This window comes from Lycium ferocissimum, chromosome 7 (genome assembly GCF_029784015.1).
Source record: "Lycium ferocissimum isolate CSIRO_LF1 chromosome 7, AGI_CSIRO_Lferr_CH_V1, whole genome shotgun sequence".
Classification (NCBI taxonomy): Eukaryota; Viridiplantae; Streptophyta; class Magnoliopsida; order Solanales; family Solanaceae; genus Lycium; species Lycium ferocissimum.
Genome location: NC_081348.1, coordinates 58,088,989 through 58,116,191, shown reverse-complemented (window position 1 = coordinate 58,116,191; position 27,203 = coordinate 58,088,989). Strand labels below are relative to the sequence as shown.

The 27,203-nt window shown below is 33.8% G+C and overlaps 3 protein-coding genes across 4 annotated transcripts; 1 reads left to right on the top strand and 2 right to left on the bottom strand.

Annotated features, from left to right (window-relative positions):
- Positions 1-6: 6 nt before the first annotated feature.
- On the top strand, positions 7-5,829 carry LOC132065762 ((R)-linalool synthase TPS5, chloroplastic-like). Its single transcript, XM_059459290.1, has 5 exons — positions 7-35; positions 250-468; positions 2,694-2,832; positions 4,367-4,615; positions 5,263-5,829. Exons 2-5 carry the CDS (start codon positions 281-283, stop codon positions 5,554-5,556), a joined length of 870 nt encoding a protein of 289 aa, XP_059315273.1. The 5' UTR covers positions 7-35; positions 250-280; the 3' UTR covers positions 5,557-5,829.
- A 9,323-nt stretch (positions 5,830-15,152) lies between these two features.
- On the bottom strand, positions 15,153-26,139 carry LOC132065761 (nuclear transcription factor Y subunit A-1-like). 2 transcript variants are annotated; one of them, XM_059459288.1, is made up of 6 exons: positions 25,997-26,139; positions 20,898-21,191; positions 18,026-18,141; positions 17,839-17,907; positions 16,555-16,719; positions 15,153-15,878 (listed from the first exon to the last, which is right to left on the bottom strand). In XM_059459288.1, exons 2-6 carry the CDS (start codon positions 21,151-21,153, stop codon positions 15,582-15,584), a joined length of 903 nt encoding a protein of 300 aa, XP_059315271.1. In that variant the 5' UTR covers positions 21,154-21,191; positions 25,997-26,139; the 3' UTR covers positions 15,153-15,581. The 2 variants fall into 2 exon arrangements, with proteins under 2 accessions (XP_059315271.1, XP_059315272.1); XM_059459289.1 differs by lacking the exon at positions 25,997-26,139 and adding an exon at positions 22,683-22,950.
- LOC132062383 (uncharacterized) lies at positions 22,810-24,963 on the bottom strand. Its single transcript, XM_059454963.1, has 4 exons — positions 24,490-24,963; positions 24,159-24,348; positions 23,829-24,030; positions 22,810-22,855 (listed from the first exon to the last, which is right to left on the bottom strand). The coding sequence occupies exons 1-4, from the start codon at positions 24,961-24,963 to the stop codon at positions 22,810-22,812; spliced, it is 912 nt and encodes a 303-aa protein (XP_059310946.1).
- Positions 26,140-27,203: the final 1,064 nt, after the last annotated feature.

The following is a 27,203-nucleotide window of genomic DNA, read 5'->3' as shown; positions in this document are numbered from 1 at the left end:
GCCACATATCAAGAAGATTTGAGAATTCTGTCAAGGTGAGATATCTTTTAATTTTTCAAGTAACTAATTTCACTTATTATGAATAATTATATATAGTTATCTTTTAATTACTTGACAATATATAATAAAGATTTTACTACACTATAAGTATATATACATTAGTGTAAGTGTAAAACACTAAGCTCATCTAAGTATATATACATTAGTGTAAAAGCGGTAAGCTCATACAACATTAATTTTCATGTAAAGGTGGTGGAAGAACTCATGTCTTGCAGAAAAGATGTCATTTTCAAGGGATATACTGGTGGAGAATTTTTTTTGGGCAGTTGGAATAATGTTTGAGCCTCAACACAGCTATTTTCGGAGAATGATCACAAAGGTCATTGTTTTTATCTCAATCATAGATGATATTTATGATATTTATGGCACTCTTGATGAATTGGAAGTCTTCACGGATGCAATTGAAAGGTTAGTAACTTTAAGGAACCACCTATATCAATAAATTTGGCGCATGTAAAAATGTAAATTTATACTATTTTTCCTTATTCACTCACATTAGTTAACTGTACTACTCGCTAGTAGTGACAAATAGACTGGTTGAACTGAATTTGAACTGATCAAAAATAAATTAAATAATCAAAAGTGAATTACAACCCAATCCGTCTATATTTGATGGGCGAAAGTTTCAAAAATATACAACCCAACATAAAATATCACATAGTCATATTTTCAGGTTATACGATATTATACAACATTATACTTGGCAAAAGCATTATACAAAGTGTATCAACCTTGTATAAAAGGTGTTTATACACGAATATGGACTAAAACAGGTAACAAACTCAAATATGGGCTAAAGCTTATAATTTTTTTCTCCCAGTAGACATAGAATGCACTTTTCCCTTGGGGAAAGTTTCAAAAATATACAGCCCAACATAAAATATTACGCCACGTAGCCATATTTTCAGGTTATTCAATATTATACAATATTATATAGTACTACAACGTAACATTATCTTTGGGTAAAGCATTATAAAAATGTTTCAACCTTGTATAAAAAGGTATAAAAGGTGTTTATATACAAATATGGATTAAAATGGGTAACAAATTCAATTATGGGCTAAAGCGTATAAATATTTGGGAAATCTACATAGTGTAGAGAACATTAGGCCTTATTTACATTTAGTAGCTATACTTTGCCCAAACTACATCTCATAGCTAAATCTTGTATGTCAATTACACAAGATAACTAGTATAGTAAAATTATATTGTATTTAGAATTAAAAACTATTTTCTCTCTATTCTCTCACAATCTCCTCCCATTTTCCTTCATTTTCTCTCCCCTCCATCACCTCTCTCTCTCTAAGCCGTCTTCTTCTACTCTGACAACCACCACGGCCGGCGAACTCCGATAAGCACCCACCGATCCGCCACCACGCCCTCCATCTCCACCGCCACCACGAAACCACCAACCCGACCATCCCTCCAGCTTGCTTCTCAAATCACCACCCCTTCTCTCGATCCTACCCTCCATTGCCATCTCCGTCCAAACCGGCTGACTCTGAAACCTAGCTCCCGCTAAACAGCATTGCCTCTCTCGTTACATTGAGTGTATCTCCGTCCGTATCTCTCTCTCTCTCTCTTTTCTCGGATCCGCCGAGATCATTTGAGCATTTGTATTCATTATTTTTGAGTGTTTTGGTTAATTTTTTAGATTGTATTCATTTTATTGTTTTATATTCAGTTTTTTTGAGTGTTTTTGTTAATTTTTTGTGTATCTATGTTTTTGTATTCAATTTTTAGTGTATTACTTGCTGCCTTCACTAAAAAAAAATTGTATGGAACAAGTTGAATACAATATTTTTTGTATTTATGTTGTTTGAATACCACCGATTTTTAAATACAATAAAGTGAATACAATGTAAAACAATATAGATGAATACAATCAGAATGAATACATTTGACATGAATATGTACCGAGTTGAATACATATGACTTGATTACAATGAAAAGAATTTTTGAAATTTTTTTATTACAGTATTCGTGAATACAACAGGCATAGTTTTATGAATACCATTTTTTCGAATACAAATTTTAGCAAGCTAGAGCCTACGTGAATGTAAATATCAAAACTATAGCTATTTGTAGTAAATTTTAAACCCCAAAGTGTAGTCATTTATGTAAAATTCCCTAAATATTTTCTCCCAGTAGACATACGTTGAGTACGAATTCAATATGGACTGATTGGGTGGATCAACAAAATTTTAGTGGACTTTCAACTCTGTTACTTTTTAGGGGGTCAGCTTTCTTTTTGTAACCAACAGAAATATGATGACGCAACTTGGTAAGTTTTATAGTATCCTTTTCTTATTAAATAATTTTTATATACCTAATTAGATGCTTTAAAATCCACTCTTCTTTTAAAAGTTTTTTCTCTCCATGTTTTACATATGGAAAGGACGTTGACAATCAAACACACACCTATCATATGAAATATTCTTACAAGTATAGGATCTATTCATGCTTAACACAAACCACTATACTCAATTAGTTATTTATCTATGCAAAATTATTAGTAAAGACTAGTATTCAACCTTTTAATTTCGATTGAAGAAATTACTATATAAATTTTCCAACCAATCATCTTTGCCTTGTTTATCATGAGAGTTTTATTTTTGGTATTATAAATTCAGATGGGATGCCAAAGCAATGGAACAACTTCCAGACTACATGAAAGTATGTTATTTTGCACTCTTCAATACTATCAACGAAGTAGCGTATGACGTTCTCAAAGATCAAGGGATCGATGTCTTGCCCTGCCTTACAAAATCAGTAAGATTCATTATACTTGAAAAAAATTCTTCTTTTAATTCCTCTTTTTTCAAAATGTCCCCTCATCTCCTCTGATGCGAATGCAATACTTATATTTTGTGAGTTTAATATTTAAATATTTTGTAATTTTAAAATTATGAATTTAAAATTTAATATTTATAAATATAAAAAAATCGTGAACTTATATATTTTTTATTATGTCAAAAAGCGATGAGTTTGATTAAACCTATTAAATAGAGGGGACTTATGTGCATAATAGAGGGTCACTGGACCCATTTAACCCCTGAAAAAAATCTCTATATATATGTCTTGAAGAATGGTACTTCCTCTGGTTCAAAAAGAGTGTCAACTTAGTCATTTACACACCCCTTAATAAAATATTAATTTTTAGAAAAAAATAGATAATTTGACTAAACTAATCCTAATTAAATAGTATTGGGATTTGGTCACCATGCACTTAACAAGGACAAATCTGGAAAAAAAATATTAATTCTTTCTTAATACGGTAAGTGGATACTCTTTTTGGACAAATAAAAAAAAGACCAAATGAACACTTTTTTTAAAACCGGAGGGAAGGGAGTATATATAAACAAAAGCTGGATGGGGTCATTAATTGGTTGAAGCTTTGTTATTTTTCAAACGACTATACTGCAACCATGATTATTTATTTATTTTTGCTTTTTGCTTTTTGCTTTTAGCTTTTAGTTTCACCCACATCCCCCTTTTCTTTTGATGAAACCCCTCCCTTAAAAAGTATCAAATCACTTCTCTACATGTTATGGAGAAAAAACTTAGAAATCCTTCATCAAATACCATACCCAACTTTTCAACTTACCGGGCTGCCATGACGCCCCACCTAGGAGTGTTCATGGTTCGATTGACTCATTTTCCTCTAAAAGAAAATCAAACTAATTAAGATGGTTTTTCAAATGTCTAAATCAAACTAAACTAATTAAGTCGGTTTTTGTCGATTTTCTTATAAATTATATGACAATATACTTTCAAGCACATATTAGGTTGACTATATTACAACATAACATTACCGAATCAATTACCCTATAAGCACCTAAATTACGAATCAAGAGTGCAAAAGATTAATATTTACCATAAAAGTTTATATGTATATATTATAGTCGGTATGGTTCCGTTTTTTTGGTTATTTTTGCTTAAGACCAAAACCAGACCAAATTTTATCGGTTTTTAAGATTAAAAACCAAACTCAAACAAAAAAAGTGTCGGTTTTTTATTTTTATTTTCGATTTGGTTTGATTTTTCATGAACACCCCTATGCCACTTGTTAGTCATCACCGCAAATTTCACCCGCGTCCGGCGAGATCCAACAATATAGTAGTGCTCTCGCCGTCTTCAAATCCTGAGTTCGCATCTGATTAAATTCATGTTATATTTGTCTCTACAACAACCACCCCTCCCCCACCACCCCGCCGTCCCCAAACCCCCACTCCCCCAAAAAAATCAGAAATTAAACCACTAATTCATTTATCTGCACTATTAATAATTTGAGACATGTTATTAGTGGGCAGATCTATGCAAATCATACTTACAAGAAGCAAGATGGTATCACAATGGATATAAGCCAAGTCTGGAAGAATACATGGATAATGCATGGATTTCAATTGCAGCTCCTATGGTATTAGTCCATGCTTTTTCCCTTGTCACCAATCCAATTACCAAAGAGGCATTGGATTCCTTAAGCAATTATCCTGACATAATTCGCTTCTCTGCTACAATTTTTCGGTTTGCTGATGATTTGGAGACATCATCGGTATGTTTTTATACATTTATCTCAAATAAAATTAACTTATATGACTCCTGATTTGAATATACTTTATGGTCCAGTTGTGATTAAGGAAGATATTTCTAATTTAATAATGTTACAATTACGTTTTAAAAAAAGAATCAAAATGACATACTAACATTTCCCAAAAAAAAAAAAAAAACAATGAATGAATTGTACTACCTCTCTTTCATTTTATGTGACATAACTATTACTTGGACAGTCATGATTTTTTTCTTTGACCATTTTTTTATATACTTTTAAAATATTTTGAATATCTAATATTGTAATTCATAGTATTTTTTACGTAATTTTTAAATAAGTAAAAAAAATTTACATGCCACAAAAAGTGGAATAGACATAGTAATGAGTTTGAATGTCAACTTTGACTGTGTTTACTTATATAGTCGTAAAAACTCACGAATTTATTATGCTCATATTTTTTAAAAAACAAATATCTGGTGGTCAAATCCCTCCAGCAAAATAAGCCCTTATTCCTCTTAGGTCAAAGTAAAATGAATTTCAGACAAAAATCTGAAATTGTACTTGTCCTTCAAAATGGTATTTTATAAATAGACGTCTAGAAAAATTTGTCTCTCATTTAATTTATTAATTAATCTTATAAATTAATTCAGGATGAATTGAAAAAAGGCGACGTTCCCAAGTCAATTCAGTGTTACATGAACGAAAAGGGTGCTTCCGAAGAAGAGGCAAGAGAACACATTAGAGTTTTGATAAAGGAGACATGGGAATCGATGAACACAACTCAGAGGAAAAATTCTCTATTTTCTGAAACATTTGTTGGAATAGCAAAAGATATTGCAAGAACAGCACACTTCATGTATCTTCATACCGATGTTAAAAGTAGCATCTCCAGAATACTTTTTGAGCCTATCACCATTCCTAATGTTCCATTGGTTCCCAAGTAATTTATCCCATGTAGCCCGCAGAGGTAGATTCAAGACTTGAAGTTTATTAGTTCATGTAAGGGTCTCTCAAGTTAATATTTACTATTAATTGGCTTCACAGTCGAATATTTATAGATATTTTCTAATTTAGTAAATTTCTTAACATATATACAGAGTCTATGCACAATTTACTAAATTTCCGTGAATCTGTATATTGTACACATGCTCCGCCACTAGTATGTATCCCGATCGCTAATCTTCTTCTCATTAATTTTATTGAAGTGTTCTGTCTTATCATTGAATTTCGATTCGTTTACCTCTGCATCTAGTTGTTATTTAAACAACTTTAACATGTCTTTTTTCTTTGTAAATTATAGTGAAAAGTTGATCTCTATAAGTCTGAATTTTTTGAGCCGTTTCAATCATCGTGGTTTTTCAGAAAAGTTATAATCATACACCTATTGAGACGAAGACCAAAAGTTAGTCTCGTAGGCAGACGCATTGATCCAAAATAAAATAGATTGACAGCTTGAAACACTAATTTATCAAAATAATGAATAGAGGATCCCTTAATTTAGGTTGGGCGGGTAGGGGGAAGGGGTTAAAATTTCAAAATTTGAAATGTTAGTTAAGATTTCAAATTTTTTTCTAACCATTCCAAGCTTTCAAGCCGCCGCCAAGAGTGAATTCTAATGAATATTTAATGTGCTTTTGATCGATTACTTTGCAGACGATGGAAATGGTATATTGTAGATAAAATGTGTTTCACGTACGTCTTCCTTTCTAGAAACATTTCACAAAATTTTATGTGGCTCTGGATTCATATTCAAGGCTATCAACTTTATCTTTATTCATATGTCCCACAATTAATAGGAGCAAGTGCCTTTTTTTTTTTTTTTTTTTTTTTTTTTTTTTTTTTTTTTTGCTTAGGAAAGGAAATTTCATTACTGGAAGTTAAAAACGAAATACAGCGCATGGGATCCTTATGGAACAATGTTGGGAACTTCCATGCTTTATTATAGTGCAGTGGCGTAGCAAAAAATTATAATAAGAAGCAAGTGCTATCTACTACTAGTATATCCTTATGGAACGATGTTGGGAACTTCCATGCTTTATTACAATGCAGTGGCGTAGCAAAAAATTATATTAAGAGTGATCAAGTTTTGAAAAAGTGAATAATTTTTTATTTTTTTTAATGAATGAGTGCAGCGATTGTTTATAATCAAATCACGTAATAATTAGCTAAATCATAAAAGTACTTATAATACAATAACAAATAAAAATTTCATATTAATCATCAAGACAAAAAAAAACAACATCTTAAAGACTAATCGCGTATATTTTATTAGCAAAATAAATAAGAATAGTGTTTTTAATAGGAAAATCTCACTTTACAAGTAAAAATAAAATTACAATGGGCGAATCATGCCTCTACTACTAACAATACAAGTAAAATCAAAATTTTCAATAGAGAAATCACATCTTTGTAACAAATATAAATTTATACAAGTTGAAACAATAATTTCGATAGGAAGTATTGTTACATAATTAGTACCCTATCCTAATTTCAAAATGTTATCTATACGAATGCTACTAATTTTTGAAGCATAATAAAATTAAATCAAAGATTGAGCTGAGCGCAAACTGACTCGGACAACATTGTTATATAAAAATCAAATTAAAATATTCATTAAGGTAAATATAAAAGTAGATAAACAGAATTCCCCAAAGTTAAAACTGCCATCCCTTACGGATATCCCATCATAAGTTAAATGACAAAGGGTTCTAAATTGAATTGGATACTGTGAAGAGTCGAAATTTCCTAATCTAACAAATAATAGATTTAGACCTTTAATTTTATTTCAATCCAGAGTTCCTCAATGAACTAGAAAATTTACAAACTTGGTTAAGAACTTAAGAGCTAAACTTTCAGATTTTCGTTTTAGTTTTTTTTTTTTTTTTGTTTCTGTGCTTTCATTTTAAAATGTTATCTGTGCAAATGGTTATCATACTCACGTGCATGATATAATTAAATTACGAGCATGATATAATTAAAATTTGGGTCAAAAAAAAGATTAAAGTTTTCAAATGTACTCCTGTCTTAACAAAAATTCCCAAGATAACCCGATTTCATTTTTAAACCCACTTCATTTAAAGACCCAATTAAATAAAAACTGGTAAAGTTTGTAGGGGCTCCAAACTTTGGGAAATTTTGGTCGCATATGAGTTTTTTATGAAGGTTTAAATAGAGCAGTTTAAAAATGAAATTAGGTTATGTTGGTATGTTAAGATAGGGTATATTTGAAAACCTTAATGACGGGAGGGGTATTTTTTACCCAAATTTGTAATGAAGGATATTTTTAGCCCTTTTTCCCAAGTAGAGGGGCATTTTTGACCCTTTTCCCGTAAATTAAAGATCGAAGTGCACACAAGAAGGGGAATCTTGGAGCAATGGTAAAGTTTATAGGTCACAGGTTCGAATCGTGGAAGCACCATTAATGCTTACATTATGGTAGGTTGTCCACATCACACCCCTTGGGGTGCGGCCCTTCCACGGACTCTGATAAGGTAGGATGTTTTGTGCACCCAGCTGCCCATAAGCACGCATACGTATTTTCGATCGAACACCATTTTCATAGAAATTTTTTTTTATAAAATTCACTAAGGTAAATACAAAAGTATATAAACAGGACCCTCAGAAAATAAAATTAAGAAAATGATGCTATATCTTTACAGATATTCTCATCATAATTTAATTGTCAAAGTGTTTAGACCTTAAATTTGAACTCACTCTAGAATTCCTTAATGAACTAGGAAATTTACAAACTTGGCTAAGAACTTAAACTTGCGGACTTTGGATGTTTTATCTTTCTTTTTGTGTGTTTTCATTTCAATCTCACATTTAGTCAGCAAGACAAACAAAATCAACATCCTAAAGAAGTAATCACATATATTTTGTTAGCAAATAAATAAGAATAACATTTTTAATAGAAAAAAACTCGAGCAAAAATAGAATTTCAATTTCAATGGCCGCATCACGCCTCTACTCCTAACAATACAAGTAAAATCAATATTTTCAATATGGAATCACACCCTTCTAACAAATGTATATGGGTAAAGGGTCAAATTTGTCCCTGAACTATGTGAAATGGAACAGATGTCCCTCCATTCATAGTTGGGATCAAATATGCCCTCGCCATTATTAAAGTTGGCTAAGTTTTGCAGCTATTTTCAAACAGCGGAAGCTTAGCACATGTGATCCCACGTGTCCCACAATTAAGGATTAAATTTTAGGGAAAGGGCCAAATATGCCCCTCTACTTTTGGTTATTATTCAATTATATCCCCGTTATACTTTTCGTTCACATACCCCTATCATCTATCAAAGTTCTATATTTAACCCTATTATAATGGATATGACACGTGGCGTCATCTGGAAAGAACGAACCCATAAACAAAAAACCCAAACTGGCCTCAAACCCTTGATCAGGCCACCTGTTTCCCCTCTTCTAATTTATACTCAAACCTCTGTTAAACAAAGACTTGTCTCTCTCATATCTTCGTAATTGCGACCCATAACCTACCTATCTCTCTGAGTCCCCCACAATGTCTTGCATATCTATTTTCTCTCAATCTCATAAATTAAGGAAATATTGAAGTAGGTGTGGTAGAATATTTGATTGTCGGATTGGGTTTGAGACCGGTTTGGGTTTCTTTGTTTATGGGTTGATTTTTTCCACAGATGACACCAAGTGTTACATCTGTTAAAATAGGGGTACATATAGAACTTTGCTTGACGGCAGGGGTATATGTGAATGAAAAGTATAACGGAGGACCACATTGAATAATAAACTAAAGTAGTGGGAAATATTTGGCTCTTCTCCATTAAATATTTCAAATGGAGGGCAAATTTGAACCTTTAGCATAGTTCATGGGAAATTTTGATCTTTCTCCCTATTTTTGAGTTTTTAATTTTTTGTTTTTTTTTTCGTTGCTTCTTTCTCTCTCCCGGCCAGTACCTCTACCACCAATCAGCCTTTCTTTCACCATCCCCTTTGTCTCTCGCCACTACCATTTTCCCCATCACCTCCACCACCTTCTCTTCTCTTTTTCTCTCGATTAATTGAAGGGATAATTTCATCATAAATATCCATTACATAAATACAACATTACAAATCTGTAGTCAAATACTTTACGCTCCGATCCGAAAAGAGGAGGTTTGTAGTCTCTTCGTACAACACTAAAGAATTGAACTTTAGCTAAATACACAACATCATCTGATAAGAATTCCCATTTTCATTAAAAATGATCACTTAATCCTAGTACTAAGACCACCAATTTCATTTTCATTCAACAATGGCAGAATTGCCATTTAAAATCATCTCTGTGGAATGAAATTTTGTCTTAATCACCATCAAGATCGATTTTTAACAGTTTTCCCTCAAAAGGCCCACATACTTCTTACTACAAAAACCTCCAACCCTGAAGCAACAAACAAATAAACAAAGACATAAATTTGTTTCTTGAGAAATTAATATGCAAAAAAATCAAACTAATGCGTGAGTTTAAATTAAATCCCGTTAGAGACAACATCAAGCTTCTTCTTGTCCTCTCCTTAAACAATAACAACACAAAAAATTCAATTTTACGTTTATACATTTTTATACACTCGTATATACACAATTATACATACTTATACATATTTATATAATATGTATAGACTTGTATATATAAAATGTAAACAATATTACTACTATATATAAGGGAGAATACCCATTTTTGTAGTCCTCACGTGAGTTTTTTTGTTTCTTTTTGCCCCTAATTAAAGTTATAATGACTTACAAATTTATTACACGTTTTGGTAAATGTTAAGAACTTTAAGGACTTTTTCCATACCACTAGAAGTGATGACATGCAAAAGGTAATAGTGGGATCCACAAAGCACACTAATCATACATATTAGAGTCTTTCTTTTATGTGAAATGTTATTAAACTTATTTCAAATTTATTAAAAAAGGAACTATAGAAGATTATTTTCATATATATTCTGAAAATGTTTGAAAAAAACTATTGTTGATGAAAATACAATTTGATCTCCAAACAATAATAATAGTAAACAATTGCAAAACTATAATTCTCACTTTTTTTATTATTAAAATATTTTGCAATATACGGGATAATCAATAGTTTACATAATTTAGGACAAAATAGTTAAGTTTAACATGAAAAGGTTATTACAATATCGATTTCATAAAAAAGTTCATTAAATTAAGCGGAATAAATGTTATTTCTTAACATGCATCTTTTGGAAGGAAAAAGGATAGCTTAACGTAAGAACAATTTAATTTTATGGACTTTTCAGTATATATTTTTTCTGTGAGGTTTAATCTGAAAGAACATCTACAAAAGTATCTTGTAATACCAAGGCTTTTAACTATTTATATTTATTTATAAGTTAACTTTATTCATTTCATCATACAACAATAACGTAGCATTAAATATTTTTGACATTAGTTGAATACAAAGCTTTTGCAAAAAACAAGTTAGCCAACATGAGTACAATTTAAAGAAACAAATGAAATTAATTTTACATATGATAAAGCTCAATCTGGATCATCAGAGAGTATAATTCACAAAAATCAGTAAAAAAAAATTATAAGAGCTTTCATGCATGCATTTATGTAATTTTTCTTTTTTAAAAGTTTAATATATAAATTAAGAAAAATATTCTCTTTAACTTTAGATACTTTTTTGTACCTTAAGATTTTGGAAGTCTTTAGAAGGGTCCAACTGATGTTACAAAAGAAAGTAAGAGCAAGAAAAATATAAAAAAAATTATAAATTTAATTTTAACGTTGGTTCTAAGCCCGGCCAAATGGCACTAGTGTGTGTATAAACAAGGATAATACACATTTACAGGAGAAAATACCTTTTAGTCACCATTACACCTCAATTTCAACACTAAAATCATCATAGAGAAAAAAACCTAAAAATCCACCAAATACCTGTAAACAATATATCAATCTTGTATAAGAGGTGTTTATACACCCATATACACTATTATGCAATATTATACATTGTTATGCAAACGGACCCTATCAGCGGAGCTTCACAAGTTCTTCTTTCTCGAGTTTTTTCTGAAATTTAACTCAAATCTAGCTCAAATTTAATCCAAATTACTTCACATTTAAGTTTTGAACTCCTCTTCAGATTTCCAATCGTTGGAATAACATCCAATGATGTTTCCAAGCAAACCCAACAACACTTATTTCGAAATTGATCTCAAATTTCATATCGGTGAACATTCTGTCGAAGTCAAGCAAGATCCTCATCCCGGGAAGGAAGGTGAAGAATTTGGTCCTCACATGGATCCTGAAAAACCCAACCATGATATTTCTTCCGATAAGGAGCATTCCGGCAAGGAAGGACATGAGACTAAAAAAAGAGAAGGAACCTTTGCTCCATATATATATATATATATATATATATATATATATATATATATATATTTGTATTTTAAAATATATATACGGATGAAAAGGAAATTTTAAGTTACATACAAAGTGGATCAAATAGTGTAAGGAGATAAAATGGACCTAATTTGCTAGAATTGTTGCCGCAACTAATAAACAGCGTAATTTATCCTTAATTGAACCAGTGCTCCTGGACATCAGATTTAAACCAAAACACAAAAAACATTCCCCTACAATCACGAACCCGTTTACTCTCCCCCAATGTTTGATTGGAAGTTCTGCAATTTGCATAATAATAAATGTCAAGACATTGTATGACATCTGTTTAAGAGAGGATTTAATTGAGGGAAAATGACCTAATAATACCTATTTAAGACTCTATATTATAAAACATAAGGATATTTTTCTTTATTTACAAAATATACCAACAAAATTACAAAGTATATCAGATTTGGGCTTAATGGGATACCCACAATTTTAGGCTTTTTTTAAGGAAGAAAATCTGATTTTGAATGTGGACTTAATTCTAAGATAGTCTTCTTCTTTTTAAAAATATTTCTCTCTTTCTCCCTCTATGATAGACACCATTTTCATACCTAAATTCCATCTTCTCTCCTAATATATATTTTCAAACCAACATTACAAAGTATTTTTTTATTACTAACTTGTGTATTAATTGTACATAAAAATTGATTTGTATCGTTTTGAGATATATATGATCATTGTGTATTTTGAAAATATGTATAAATTATATAAACTGTAGTTTTAAAAAATGTTGAAAACTAATATATGTATGAAATGTGTATGCCCCTCTATATGTCATTTTTTAGAGATATGCAGCACAATGTGTATGAAATGCAAACAAATTCGATTTCAATTAGTCTTAAAAATGTTGAAAACTGATATGTGTATGAAATGTGGATGGAATTTGGTTTGTATTAATCAGAAAACTTATTATACATATATACTTTCTCATAATCTATACATACTTTGATCAGATTTTATACAATTTATATGTACTTTATCATAATCACAATATACATACAACTTTTATACATATTTCATACGTAGAAATTATAACGAATTTATACATTTATACATAATGCATACAAAAATTAATATATATTTATTTCTGGTGTATGAACTTTGTATGGAATCGATTTGTATCAATTACAAGTTTATTATACATATTTTTCTCAAAATTTATACATACTTTGATTAGATTTTATACAATTTATATGTACTTTATAATAATCAAAATACTCATATAATTTTTATACATATTTCATATATAAAAATTATAAGAATCTATAAAGTTATACATATTGCATACGAAAATTATACATATATGTTTTTTGGTGTATGAACTTTGTACATAAAAATTACTGATTATAATGGACTTTTTGAGTAAAATTTGGAGAAAATCGTGAACTATACCTCTAAATTTTGAATGAAGAGAGAAAAGTGGATAAAATAAGTAAAACGATTTGCTTACCTTATTTAATGTGTTTTATTTGCTTCTTTTTAATCCACCTAATTCATATAGATTTTGTAACCAATCTATTGATATATTTTGTAAACTAAAAAATATCGTCATGTTGTGTAAATATACCCCCTTACCATGTACATATATGTTTTTTGCCCTTTAATTGATTCATACGCAAACTCCCACAAGGTACCCAAGCTATGCCCATTTACAGTGAATAGAATATATTTTAACGAGTTACGTACATTAACAATTTAAGGCCTGATTTGTTTGCATTTAATAAAAGTCTTAATCATAATTATTTAGATCTCAGTTATTAAGTTCGTTTTTTTTCTTTTTTATGTTACAACCACTTGATGGACCCACAACCACCATCTTTCGTTGTAACCACCATTGTTGCCAATCATTGCAAACAACTGTTACCACCACTAGCCACCATTGTAATTATCACCACCGTCCGCCATTATCACAACAACCATCAATCATTGCCGACAATCACCATTGTATATCGTCAACCACCATTAGCATCACTATCATCCACCACAAGTCGCCACTATCAACTACTACTGCCAGCCACTATCACCACTAGTACTACCAATCTTACCATTAGCCAACATCATCCTCAATTAGCACCCTGAACCACCATCGTAGCTGCCACCACCACTAAACCCCATATAATTTTTTAATTCATTTTGTTGATATTTATTAGATTAATTTAGTACTTTAATGAATTATATTTATTAATTTTGTAAATAAAAACAAGATTTATACATTCAAATTTTAAAATTAAAAAACAAATAGTTTTGATACAAAATCTTAATATTCAAATGTGTATTCAAATTCAAATCATATATCTAAATCTTAATACATATTTTAATACTCAAATATGTATTCAGATTAATACATCTTAAATCTTGATAAAATAAAAATAAAGAAAAATCAGGCCTCAAGACTCCCCACATATTTGCATATCCAATCACCTCACCTTTCTTTGTTGGTTAAACAATTCTTTCTAAAAAAAAATCATTTTTTTGCGCGGATTACCCTTCATTTGGGGTGGCCTTTAATTTTTGTCCCTCAAATTAGTGGTCTTTAAAAAGACCTTTCTAACATAGGATGTCCGGGTTCAAAACCATGCTCAGTCAAAAAAAAAAAATCGCAAGGCATAAGTTGGGATTCGCATGGCAGAAGTTGAGACCCCAACTTATGCCTTAAGGCATTAGTTTGCCAAGGCAAACTTTTACCCTAAATTAAGCCTTAAGCTGCCTTAAAGCAAAATTTTACCCAAAATAAGGCTTTACCTTAAAGCAGAGGGTCGCAAAATTCCAGCAATTCTTTTTTTCGCCGTAAGGCAGAGTTTGAAACCCAATTTATGTCTTGCGAACTTCTTAAATTTTTTATTGAGCAGGAATCGGAACCCGGAATCAAGGGACTTTTAGCAAAGGCCAAAAATTAAAGACCACTGATTTGAGGGACAAAAATTAGAGACCACCCCCACTGAAGGACAATCCTGCAAATTGCCCCAAAAAAAAAATTCAACACTCAAAGGCTGTCTTCTGTAAAATACCAATTAAGCTTCTATGTATCATATGTACTGAACCTCTTTGCACACTTTAATCTTGAGAACGAAAATTAAAAGATAAATAGACATCTTGGAGCTCTTCACCTCAAATCTGCCATTTTATCCTACTGTATCTTTGATGACAGATCATCATCATATCTAAACAAACCAAACTCAGAAATTTTTGCAACAATTAAGAAACGAGATAACGAAGTATACAAAACCAACCTCCTCTTTACATGGTTTCCTAAACTACAATAACTGGCCAACCATAAGCTTACTGAACAACTTTCTAATCCTACTTCTAGTTCATCTCTTTGTACAAAAGGGAAGTAGATTTCCAAGCAATGCAACACTGCCAACGCTCGTTGCCTCTATTGCTCCCGTTAACACTAAAGTAAAAGCCAAGAATGAATTGCCGCCCAGCTTGAAAAAGCCAAGAAATGAAACAATAACTGTAAAACTCTTCCTTACTCGAGCCTCTCGTTGCAGTGCATGAGCTGGTTTAGACACGAACGTTTCCCCAATTACTTGCCAGAAGGACCTCCTTCCCTGCTTTCAGCAGACTGGTACTCGTCTTTTGATTCTTGAAAGCTACTTTGATTTCCATAACTGCTACCGTTTGAATAAGAATGCTGGAGCTCGGCCAACCTTCCATTTTCATGCCTCCTTTGAGCATCAGCAGCATTGAACTGCAAAGGTTCAGAACCTGATGAACTCACAGAGCCAGCACCCTTAGAAGCATCTGTCTTTTTGGCAAAACGTCCTCCTGAGGCCCTTGCCCTCCTCAGTGCATGCTGATGTCGAGACTCGTGAAGATATGGCTGTAACATGAGGAAACGAGATTATCAAACTTCAAGAGTGACTACTAATGGCATAACATTATATACGACATAAGGGACCTACTAAAATTACGTATATCAAGCCTGAAAGTTGTGTCAATCCATTCTTCCCGGCTCCCAGTATTGTTACTTCCCAATATTGTCATTTTTGCTAAACTACTTGCACAAGACTTCCTTTTCAACGAATTGCAAACTCATGCAACAGCTGGAATAGCAAAAGTAGAAGGAAATAGCAGCCAATAATGAACAAAACTATTGCGTCTCACTTTTTATTTTTAAAAACAGCGAATAAAGGTAGGCAGATAGCCTTTCTTATTTAAAAAAACTGCTATACACTATTTACTTTGCTTGAAAGAAAGAAAATCATCAGTTCTTTCAGCTCCCTCTAAATGAAATATAAAATTCTTCATACGGCAGAGATTCATTACATGCACACTGCTTAATCAGTCAGATTAGATGGAAATCCATTCAGTGCTTAAGATAAATCTGCCTTTTCACCAATTGGAATAGGTGCAAGCACTTTGCCAAAGTTCCATATATATCTTCAGAACACTGATTACATGTGGTAAGGCTGGTAAAATGTTGCCAAATGAATTCCGGACACTGAGAAGCAAAGAGAAAATTGAAGGAGTGGCTCCATGAGAGGGCACGTACTAACCTTTCTAGCTTTTATCTGTTTCTTTTCAAGTTCTGCTTTAGCGCGTGACTGTCTTCGCTGCAGGATCCTTCGATACTGCTTTGCATTAACATAAACAGGTTCTTGAGCCATTTCTTGTGGCAAGGGCATCCTTGCATAGTGCATATCCAGTACATGAGGAGGAACCTGAGAAGTGCAACAGTCAGTAAGGACCTCAAAAGAAAAATATTGCCATAGACTAGAGCTAAGACTAAATAATCTGAGCTCATGAGCCTGTCGAGTTTGCCCACCAACAAGATAAGACCTAAGCACAACTGACATAATGATATCTTTGAATCTTTCCATGTCGCGTTTCACTTGTTTTTACATGTTCTATTTTGTCCTTTCAATAAACATGGAGCAGAATGGATATTGGAGAATTCATTTCGCCAACCACAATATGTTGTGCAATGTAAAAACAGGTGATAATGTAGAATGCTTTGTACAGAATGCTTAATATGAACCAATGGTTTTACAAGGGATTCTCAACTGTAACCATAGAAGTAGAGCCATTCATTGAGCAAAGACCAAGCAGGAGCCTTTATTACTTCCATGAGATTCAGCTTTCTATATTGGAAATGACAGCAACCCGTTTATAGCAACGATTTTCATATGAAATGTCACGTCTAATTATTAGGATGGGATGTGGCCCTGTAAAGAAGTGCTATATAGCTTACAGTTAACTAAGTTGTTGACTTAAAGATGGTATCAAAACCTTCAAACCCATCTTCACCTTAAACATCTCTTTCTTTTCTAGATTTCCCCTTCTGCCCAAAAGTTACAAGCTCCCTTTATTAAACCATTTCCTGCTGCTAGTGCCACTTAAATTTCTTAGGTTTCTTATATTATGAGATTGAACTTGGGATAAATCTTTCTCGATCGTTCTGTTGGGACTTTAACTGAAGGCACTTAAACTATGGCGTCTACAATATCCAATAATGGTGCTGGAATTGTGCATCCATAGCACCATTTCAGTGATATACAACTTTGGACCTAAGAATTCCACAAGAAATGGGTCATCCAAGTCCTCCTGAATAATAATGGTGAAAGTAATAGACTTCAAAATACACTCCAAGGCAGTAAAGCACAAGCTCAGACAAGCTCCTGGCAGCAAGTAGTGTCGAGAAGGTGAGTGTTTCTACAGCATCGCTAAATTGACAAGAAGCTAGTAGAGGCTCAAGAGAGGATACCTTTCACTTTGAAGAGCTTAGAAAATACAGGAATTAAAACATGAAATTCACTTAGAAAATCAAACAATGTGCATACCAAAGGCTGGCCAAAAGCTGTCACCATCCCACCATAATATGGATCAACATACGGGTTTGGAGCACAAGCCTGGTTGTCAATCAAACAGAATCACTTTCACATTAGCCATATGGCATTGTCAACGAAATAACTCAACAAATATGATAATTATAACAGATCTCAAAACACATAAAAGGGTCAAACATACTATAGAGTGCCCAACAAGTTCAAGCTGTTGGGGCTGTGCTAGGCTGCCATCAAGTCTGGGAGATATGGTCGGCCCAGCTGGCTGAAAATTCTGATCCACCTTCGCATAGCTCCCATCTGATCTTGAAAATAGATCTCATTAGCACCAGTCACGTAATCCATACACTATGGAATTAGTTGCGGACATAATATAAATGGATAAAAGTATTCCTTTTAAAAAAATTGAACTTTTAGATGGGGCGGTTATGTTGCAGATACGGTTAAGGGTGGCTGACAAAGGTAGGTCTAGTGGTCGGCTTTTCTTCATCTCATAAATTTTAGGATTCATCAACATGGATAGGAGTACCGCTATGGCTGATAAATGTGTAAATATGGTATATACATACATACATACATACTTACTCCATATATACATATGTACATAATTAATTACTTAGAAAGGCTAGAGTAACCCGGTTTTCAAATTTTTTTGGGTTAAAACCCAATTTTTATTAGTATGCTGAATAAGCTTTAATTTTTAAGTTAAGTGGTAAAAGCTGGCAAATTATTTTGTTCTCCTAGATCTTGCTTATAATAATAAAAAAGGACATTGAATGTGGCTTACACTTATTTATGACCTTATTAGACTAATAAGTTTGTTCGTCACTTTTTAGAAGCCCAATCCATCTGCAACTAGCAAGAAACCCCTAACATCCACTTTTCACAGTTATTGGTTACTCCGACCAGCAATAAGCAAAAGGAAATCCTAGCCACACTACTTCGTTGCTTCAAACTTTCTGTCAACCTACAGGCCTCCTTTATCTAAGTTCGAAAGGAGAGGTTTCATAAATCTATTTTTGCTTGATAGAAGAAGAAAACAAACGGCTTTTGTTCTTCATAATATGTGATAGTTTCTGTAAAACATATATCCATCGTTTCCCTTTTCCTTCTCTGTGTTCTGTTTGTGCTGCCTCTTCTTCTCGTTCTCTGTTTCACCTTCCTTGATCAATGAAACCCCATTGAATGTTGACTGAATCCATACCAATTTCCCCCGACGTACCGGTGTCAACACGACACTGGTCGCCAGCGAAAATTGAAGGATCCGTGCAACAGAGGATGGATGGTTTACTCAAATTATTGGAATTTACAGTCATGAGAAAGTATATTTTCCGAAATCAGTGCGCTACAGTTAACTCAAACCAATATGACACCTTTCTTCCCCCAACTGGGAAGAAGCCAAAAAAATAAAGGTTGAAAAAGGAAGACACTATGACAAAGGCTAACAGGAAAATGGAGCGGGCTTGAGATCCTTAAACAAAAATGCCATCAAGACTACGAAGTCCACTAACCACAGATGACTAACATACGATACCTCAATAAGGAATAAATGCCTCCAAGAAGAGGAAACTATTTCTAAAGTCAAGACATACATTATCCATTTGAAAGGCCAAACGGGCATACAAATTAATCCACAGAATCCTTTCTATCAACTACCATGTGCTGAAGGGCGTTGGCATCCAATAGGCATTGTCCGCAGTACATGTTCAGATCACTTATATGCTGCCTCTCACTACCTTGCAACAGGATGTTGTTAACTCGTTACTGAAGGTCCTAATTGTTAAAAGCAGAGATTTAGAGTTGCACTAGATTTCCCACAAAACTGAATATTTCGTCCTCCTATTGCTAAGCAAAATATACAGTTTTTCTTCTCCACCCATACATCCTTATTGACAGCATATAGATGGTCAACTGAAAAGCTTATCACACACACTCTTAACACATTCAGCTACGAAAGTCTATACGATTTACAAAAATTTTCTGGTAGCATGAAAAATCATCCACCACCTCCTCCTTCAACAACTTACTAGAACTTTCCGGTAGTATGAAGAGCAGAAATGCGCACCTCTTCCTCCTTAATCAGACAGAGAAAAGCTTGTGGAACAAAAGACAAGTTTGAAGAGAGAGTGACAAGTGACTATGGCTAGGGTTTCTTTACTTGGTGGAAGTTGGCTAGGGTTTCTTTACTTGGTGGAAGTGACTGTCTAGGACTCAGATGCTGGGTTTTCTTTGCTAGTTGCATATGGGCTAGGCTTTTAGAAAGAGATTGAACAAACATATCTAGCGACATGTAAAGTTCATTTTTGGGCTATAAAGAATCATAGGCCACAAGCAAAGTTCATCTTCTAGCTCTAGTTATAAGCAAGACTTAGGACACCAAAATAAGTCGCACCAGTTTTCAACCGCTTAACATAAAGATGAGCTTATTCAGCATTAATAAAAATGGATTTTAACAAAATATTAACAGAAAATTTGTTAAATTTAACACTTCTGAATAACTAATTGTTGACAAAAACTATTGTTATGTATTCTATTATATTTACACATTTATTAGCAGTTTTCTGTTGCTTGTACCCATACTCCATTCCATACTCTCAAATACCAGAATTTATGTAATGACGAATCCGACCTCAAAATCTTCACCCGTTTCATTTGCTCGCAACCAAGCAACATAGGTTTCTTATGGGAGAGTTTTAACCAACTGGCAACTACTGTTTGATTACTTGTTCTATTCTAAATCACTAAGAAAAAGACAAAAGACTCCACAAGGAAGTTAATTTTCAGGCACTTCCCTTTCCTGGCAACCACATGATACTAAAGTAACAATGAGATTGCTATTCAGAAAATGGATTAAGCGATACAATTTTGGGAAGACAGCAGAGGACAATTACTTAGTACTTCTCACAAAAGGTAAAGATAACAAAAAGTTCTTTTTAAAAGAAAAGGACAGAGTTTTATAAAACAAACCAATCACTAAGACAGACCTTCTCTCTATACAAAAGATCATGATTGTTTTATCATTAGGCATTAGCAAACATTAAAATTTGAAGAGATACCTGCATGCAAAGGTGCAATACTTTGCGATTTTTCAGGAGCATCATCATCTTCCTCATTGATTCCACCATCAGACTGTGATTGTCCATCCGCAGATTGTTCCAATGATGACGAATCTGATGCATTTTCCTGCATCAACCCGGGGGAAACAGGATTATAACCAGCACTGTTCCACCAAGGTTCAGGATATACAGTGGAATGTCCACCATTAAAAGCATTGGTTTCCTCCCGATTTGTGCTTTTGGAATTTGATGGCATGCTGCTGTAGCTTTACTCACAGAGTTCCACAAAGTGTCCTGATTAACCAGTTCAGAATACCAACTTCAGGAAATTTATTTAAAGAGGAGCACTTCCATATGCAGTTCCAACTACTCAAAACAATGCATTCAGATGTCTTCTAAATCCACACTTCAATGGAGGATACTACATGGGATTTGCTGACTAGCATTTAACATTCATAGCGTTCATTTTCACTCGGGAAAAAAAAAAAAAGCACTCTGATCTTTTCAAGTCTTCTGTTAAGTGATATACGCACATCTTTTAGTAAGGATAAAACCGAAAGTATAAGAACTGAATGTACAGCAACAACAAGAACAATAACGCTTCAATCCAAAGCATAATGAACCGACAGTAGTTTACTTTTTTTTTGATGAAGAACCGACAGTAGTTTACTAAATCGAATAAACAGAAGAAAGTAAAAACTTTGCTCTCCAATGTATCAGTTTCACAACAATTCCAGTTTACGGTAACTTCACTTCGAGCCATAAAGTAGGCAAAACTACCAGAAAGCAAAAGCAGACCCTTAAAGCACCTTTACAAATTTAAGTGGAGGTATTATTTTATGTAGCACATTGCAGAATACTCTCTTCATAAAATATAACACCCCACCCCCTCCCAGGAAGAAAAAAGAGAGAGAGAGAACGTAAAGACTAAACAACTTCTCCGATGCATAGACACAAACCAGATTTTTTTATTCCCTCAAATCTTGGATGCAAGAACCTAAGACAACCATCATGCTTGAATTCGTAGCATACCATGGCCCAAAAAAATGCAGAGTGCTTCCACTAGTACATGAGCTACTTAAGTTACTAGAACTACGAGGAACCTCAGCAGACTTCAATCAATTGACATAGAAGAAAAAAGACGCCATTTTATCTTAACTAGTGGAGTTTGAACCAGCTTGCTTACAGATCGGCTATTACATGAGTACCTACTACCTCCCACCAGTGTAGCTACCAGGTAAACTTACCCACCACCAAGGGTTAGGTAAATAGGAAAAAGTCACCTAGCATGTTGTCTCTTGTCCCTGTTGAGATTTGAAATGTCCCCATAGTTATCATCTCATTTCATCGGCTCTTAGACCCTCAAACACTTTAATCATGGCAATTTCAGTGAAGGGAAAATAAAAAATAAAACAACACATTAGAGGCTCATTTGAGGAGCGCTTGGACCTTGAAGCTACGTGAATTTCCGACTGGATGCTTCAACTCGCTTAAGCAACGCATTTAGTTCAAGTTCGATTCACTAAGGTGTGTGCCTCATCACCCACGAACCCTATCTTGAAAATAGTGGTACTAGACAATATATCTTGGCAAGGAGACATATTAACTGTCAAAGAAACATTTTAACAAATTTTATTATTTATTAAAAAAGAAATTTTAAAAATTTAATAAAAGAACAAGACTAGTCATCTAACCTGAATAAGAAACTTAATAACTGAACCTTCAAATCTAAGTCAAATGGTTTTGAACTTACTTTACATGCTTTATTTGACATATTTCACTTACTAATAATTAACTTTCTTCATACAGTTGTTGCTTGCGTCTGTAGTTACTTTTTCTCGCAGTACATGTTCGTGCTTGTGCGTTTATAAAACTATTTTTCTTCATCGCGCATTTCTTTATTAAACACACTTTAATTGCAAATAAAAGTCCCAATGAGCTTTGAGCGCTTTTCTACACTGCTTGCAGAGAAGATCAGATTTCCAACTAGTAAACAATAAGTTGCCCCTATTGACAGAATTATCACATATCTCACTTGTCACAACAAATCACACACCTCATACCAAAGTTCAAGAATTGTGTATACTAAGAGCTGCTTTGTGCACAACAACATACCCAGTTGAATCCCACAATGTGGGGTCTGGGGAGGATAAAGTGTACGCATACCTTACCCCCACCTTGGAAGGTAGGGAGGCTTTTTCCGAGAGACCCTCGGCTCAAAAGAAAACAAGGGAAAAGAGTCGGATACGAACAAGCAAAATCAAAACAATGCGAAAATAAGAAATAGCAAGAGCAAGGAAGTCATGATAAAACAGCAAAGATAGACAAGACCCAACACATAGAAGCAAGATAAAAATACTCCTAATGCGAGAAAGAAAACCTCGCGGCCCCCCACTAGCCCTCTACCCTGATACTCGACCTCCACCCCTCCTATCACCGGTCATGTCCTCGGTAAGCTGAAGTAGAGCCATATCCTGCCGAATCACCTCTCCCCGGGCCTTCTTTACCCCTCCCTCTCTTCAGGCCCACCACTGTCATCCTCTCACACCTCCTCACTGGCGCATCAACGCATCTCCACTGCACATGGCCGATCTCAACCTCCCTTCCCCTATCTTATCCACCACAGGGGCCACACCCACCTTGTCCCGAATCACTTCATTTCGAATCCTATCTCTCCTGGTATGCCCGCACATCCATCTCAGCATCCGCATCTCTGCTACCTTCATCTTCTGGTCATGAGCTTTCTTATCCGTCCCATACAACATAGTCGGTCTAACCACCGCTTTTTAGAACTTTCCCTTTAGAATAGGCGGCACCTTCTTATCGCACAGCACCCCTCATGCAAGCTTCCATTTCATCCATCCCGCTACAATACGATGTGTGACATCATCGTCAATCTCGCCAGTCCATTGGATGATCGACCCCAGGTACTTGAAACTTTCTTTCTTCAAGATGACCTGAGTATCCAGCTGCACGTCCTCGTCCTCTACCTGACTCACATCACTGAACTTGCACTCTAAGTAATCTGTCTTAGTCCTGCTCAACTTGAAACCCTTCAACTCCAGAGTCTGTGGCCAAACCTCCAGTCTCGTGTTAACACCGCTCTGCGACTCGTCAATAAGCACAATGTCATCTGCAAACAACATGCACCACGGTATCTCTCCTTGAATGTGGCTTGTCGTAGCATCCGTGCCACGGAAACGAAACGGGCTAAGCGTGGACCCCGGTGTGCCCATAATGACTAGAAAGTGTTCGAGTCACCTCCAACCGTCCTCGCTCGGGTCTTGACTCCATCATACATGTCCTTAATCGCTCTAATGTATGCTACAGAACACCTAGCTTCCGTACATCTCCACAAGACCTCTCTTAGAACTTTGTCGTAAGCCTTCTCAAGGTCAACAAACACCATGTGCAAGTCGGTCTTCTTATCCCTATCTTTCGCTCCACCAACCTCCTCACAAGGTGAATGGCTTCGTAGTCGAACGCCCAGGCATTGAATCCGAACCGATTCTCGAAATAGATACTATCTTCCTCATCCTCGCTTCCACCACTCTCTCCCAAACTTTCATCATATGGCTCAACAACTTGATACCCCTATAGTTGTTGCAGTTCTGGATATCCCCTTGTTTTTATACAACGGGATCATAGTGCTCCATCTCCACTCTTCCGGCATCTCTGCCATCCTAAAAATAACATTCAACAACCACGTAAGCCACTCAAAGCCTCCCCTACCCGCATTCTTCCAAAATTCTACCGGTATTTCATCGAGCCCGGTCGCTCTCCCGCTGCTCATCTTCCACATAACCCTCTCGACCTCTTCAACCTTGACCCGCCTGCAGTACCCAAAATTGCGGCGGTTCTCTGAGAGCTCCAATTCGCCTAAAACGATGTTTCGGTCTCCCTCTTCGTTCAAGAGTTTATGAAAGTAGGACTGCCATCTTCGTCTAATAAGGGCATCCTCCACCAAATTTCCCCTCCCTCGTCTTTGATACACTTCACTCGATCCAGGTCTCGAGCCTTCCTCTCCCTCGCTTTGGGTAGCCTGTACAACTTCTTGTACCCGCATTTTTCCCCAATTCTTCATACAAGCGTCCAAAAGCAGCAGTCTTAGCCGCCGTAACAGCTAACTTCGCCTCCTTCCTCACCTTCTTATATTGCTCCCTGTTAGTCCTCTTCTCCTCTTCGTCTGTGCTCTCTACTAGCTTTAGATGCGCCGCTTTCTTAGCTTTCACTTTACCTCGTATATATATATATATATATATATATATATATATATATATATATATATAAGTGCAATAAGGATTATTTTTTTGCTTTATCTATAGAAATTCAAGATCAGAGCACCCTAATATCCCCAACAGACCATGATAAAAAATGGATTAGAATAAACTAAACTCAAATACATAAAGATATTACCTTTTTTCAAGAATTTAGAATTACTCATTTAACCAAAATCTCCAAGACTGAAAAATCAAAAAAGGGAATACAGCCAAACCATAAGATTCTAACACAAATTCACATATCAAAAACACATAAAAATTGTGCCTTTTCAAGAAATTAGAATTACCAATTTAACAAAAAGCTCCACAATAAAAAATCAAAAAAGGGAATACAGAAAAACCATAGATTGTAACACAAATTCACATATCAAAAACACATAAAAATTGTAACTTTCTGAGAAATTAGAGTTACCCTTTTCAAGAAAAAGCTCAAAAATGAAAAACAAACAGAGAATAAGAAAAACCATGGATTCCAACACAGACACATATCAACAAACACATAAAAATTGTGCCTTTTTGAGGAAATTAAGAATTACCCATTTCATTAAAAAAAAACAAAAAAAACCGAAATCTTGATAATTGAGTATTAGAAAATAAAAAAATAAAAACACATAAAGATTGTGCTTTTTTGAAGAAATTAACAATTACCCATTTCATAAAAAAGCTGAAATCTTGATAATTGACCATTAGGAAAAAAAAAAAAAAAAAAAAAAAAACCATAAAGATTGTGCTTTTTTAAAGAAATTAACAATTACCCATTTCTTGAAAAAGCTCAAATCTTGAGAATTAAAGATGAACAAAAAATAAAAAGAAACTTACCTGTATAAGGAATGAGAGAGAATAGAGAGAAACTGAAGAGTGATCAGTTATTGGTAAAAGACAAGCCCTACAATTTTGGGTAGGAAAAAAAAAGAGGGGAAAATTAAGCAGTCAATGAGTTTTTTTTTTTTTGTTTTTAAGAGTGACAAAATTATTATGGATAAAATTGTGATATACTTAGGATGTAAAGTGATGATGCAAACAGATGAAAGTGTTGTATGTGAAATCTACAGAGTTGATAGAGTCACATGTGGAAACATCCAGAATCTGTACCTCACATCTATACATGTCCAAAAGGTTATAGGTCTCTTTTTCCTATTTCTTCTGCTTTTTAATTTTGTTATAATAAAATAGAGAAAAAGAATCAAATAACCTTTATTATACCAAAAAGAAATATAATTTTTATTTTTTCCTATATTATATCTTGGGGTCACATAACATAGCTAGCGTTTGGCCATATATTTTTGTGGAACTTAAAAAAAAAAAAAAAAAAAAAGAGTTTTTGAAGTTGTGTTGTAAAATAGTTCTTTGAATTTAAAGTTATGTTTGGACATGCATTTAATTTGGAAAAAAAATTAAAGTTTTGTGAATGAAAGAAAAATTTCACCCACCAACTGGTTTGGATAAATTTTTGAAACTTAAAAACTTTTCTTTAAAAAAATTCAAAAATTGATCAAATTTTATGGACAAACAACATTTTTTAATTTCTTTTTCAAAAAAAAGCTTTCGGAATATACCGCCAAAAGAGAGCATAATTTTGACCTGAAGTATTGGAGAGTAATTTTAAGTCCTACTTAAAAATAAATTGGTATATTTGAAACTTTTGTCCAATGAATAGTTTTACAGTACTCCCTCCATCCATTTTTATTTATCCCATGGACTAAAATAGTTGTTCAGCTTGAAAAATCAAGAGATAATTTTCAATTCGTATCGATTTTACGCTTACAACTAATTATTAGGCTGGAAACTTTAATAAATTATTAGTGTTGTATAACTTTTAAAGTACGTTTTATTGATATCAATCATTAGGTGACTTATTAATAATTAGGAGTGATATAATAAAATTTATATTTTATTTATAGCTCCTTGAAAGGCGTGTCAAGTCCAGATCAAATAGATATGGATGAAGGAAGTAAAAGAATAAATTTAGATTATTTCTTTTTTTTATTAATCATATATGATCCGAGGTAAGAGAGAAAACAGTGGA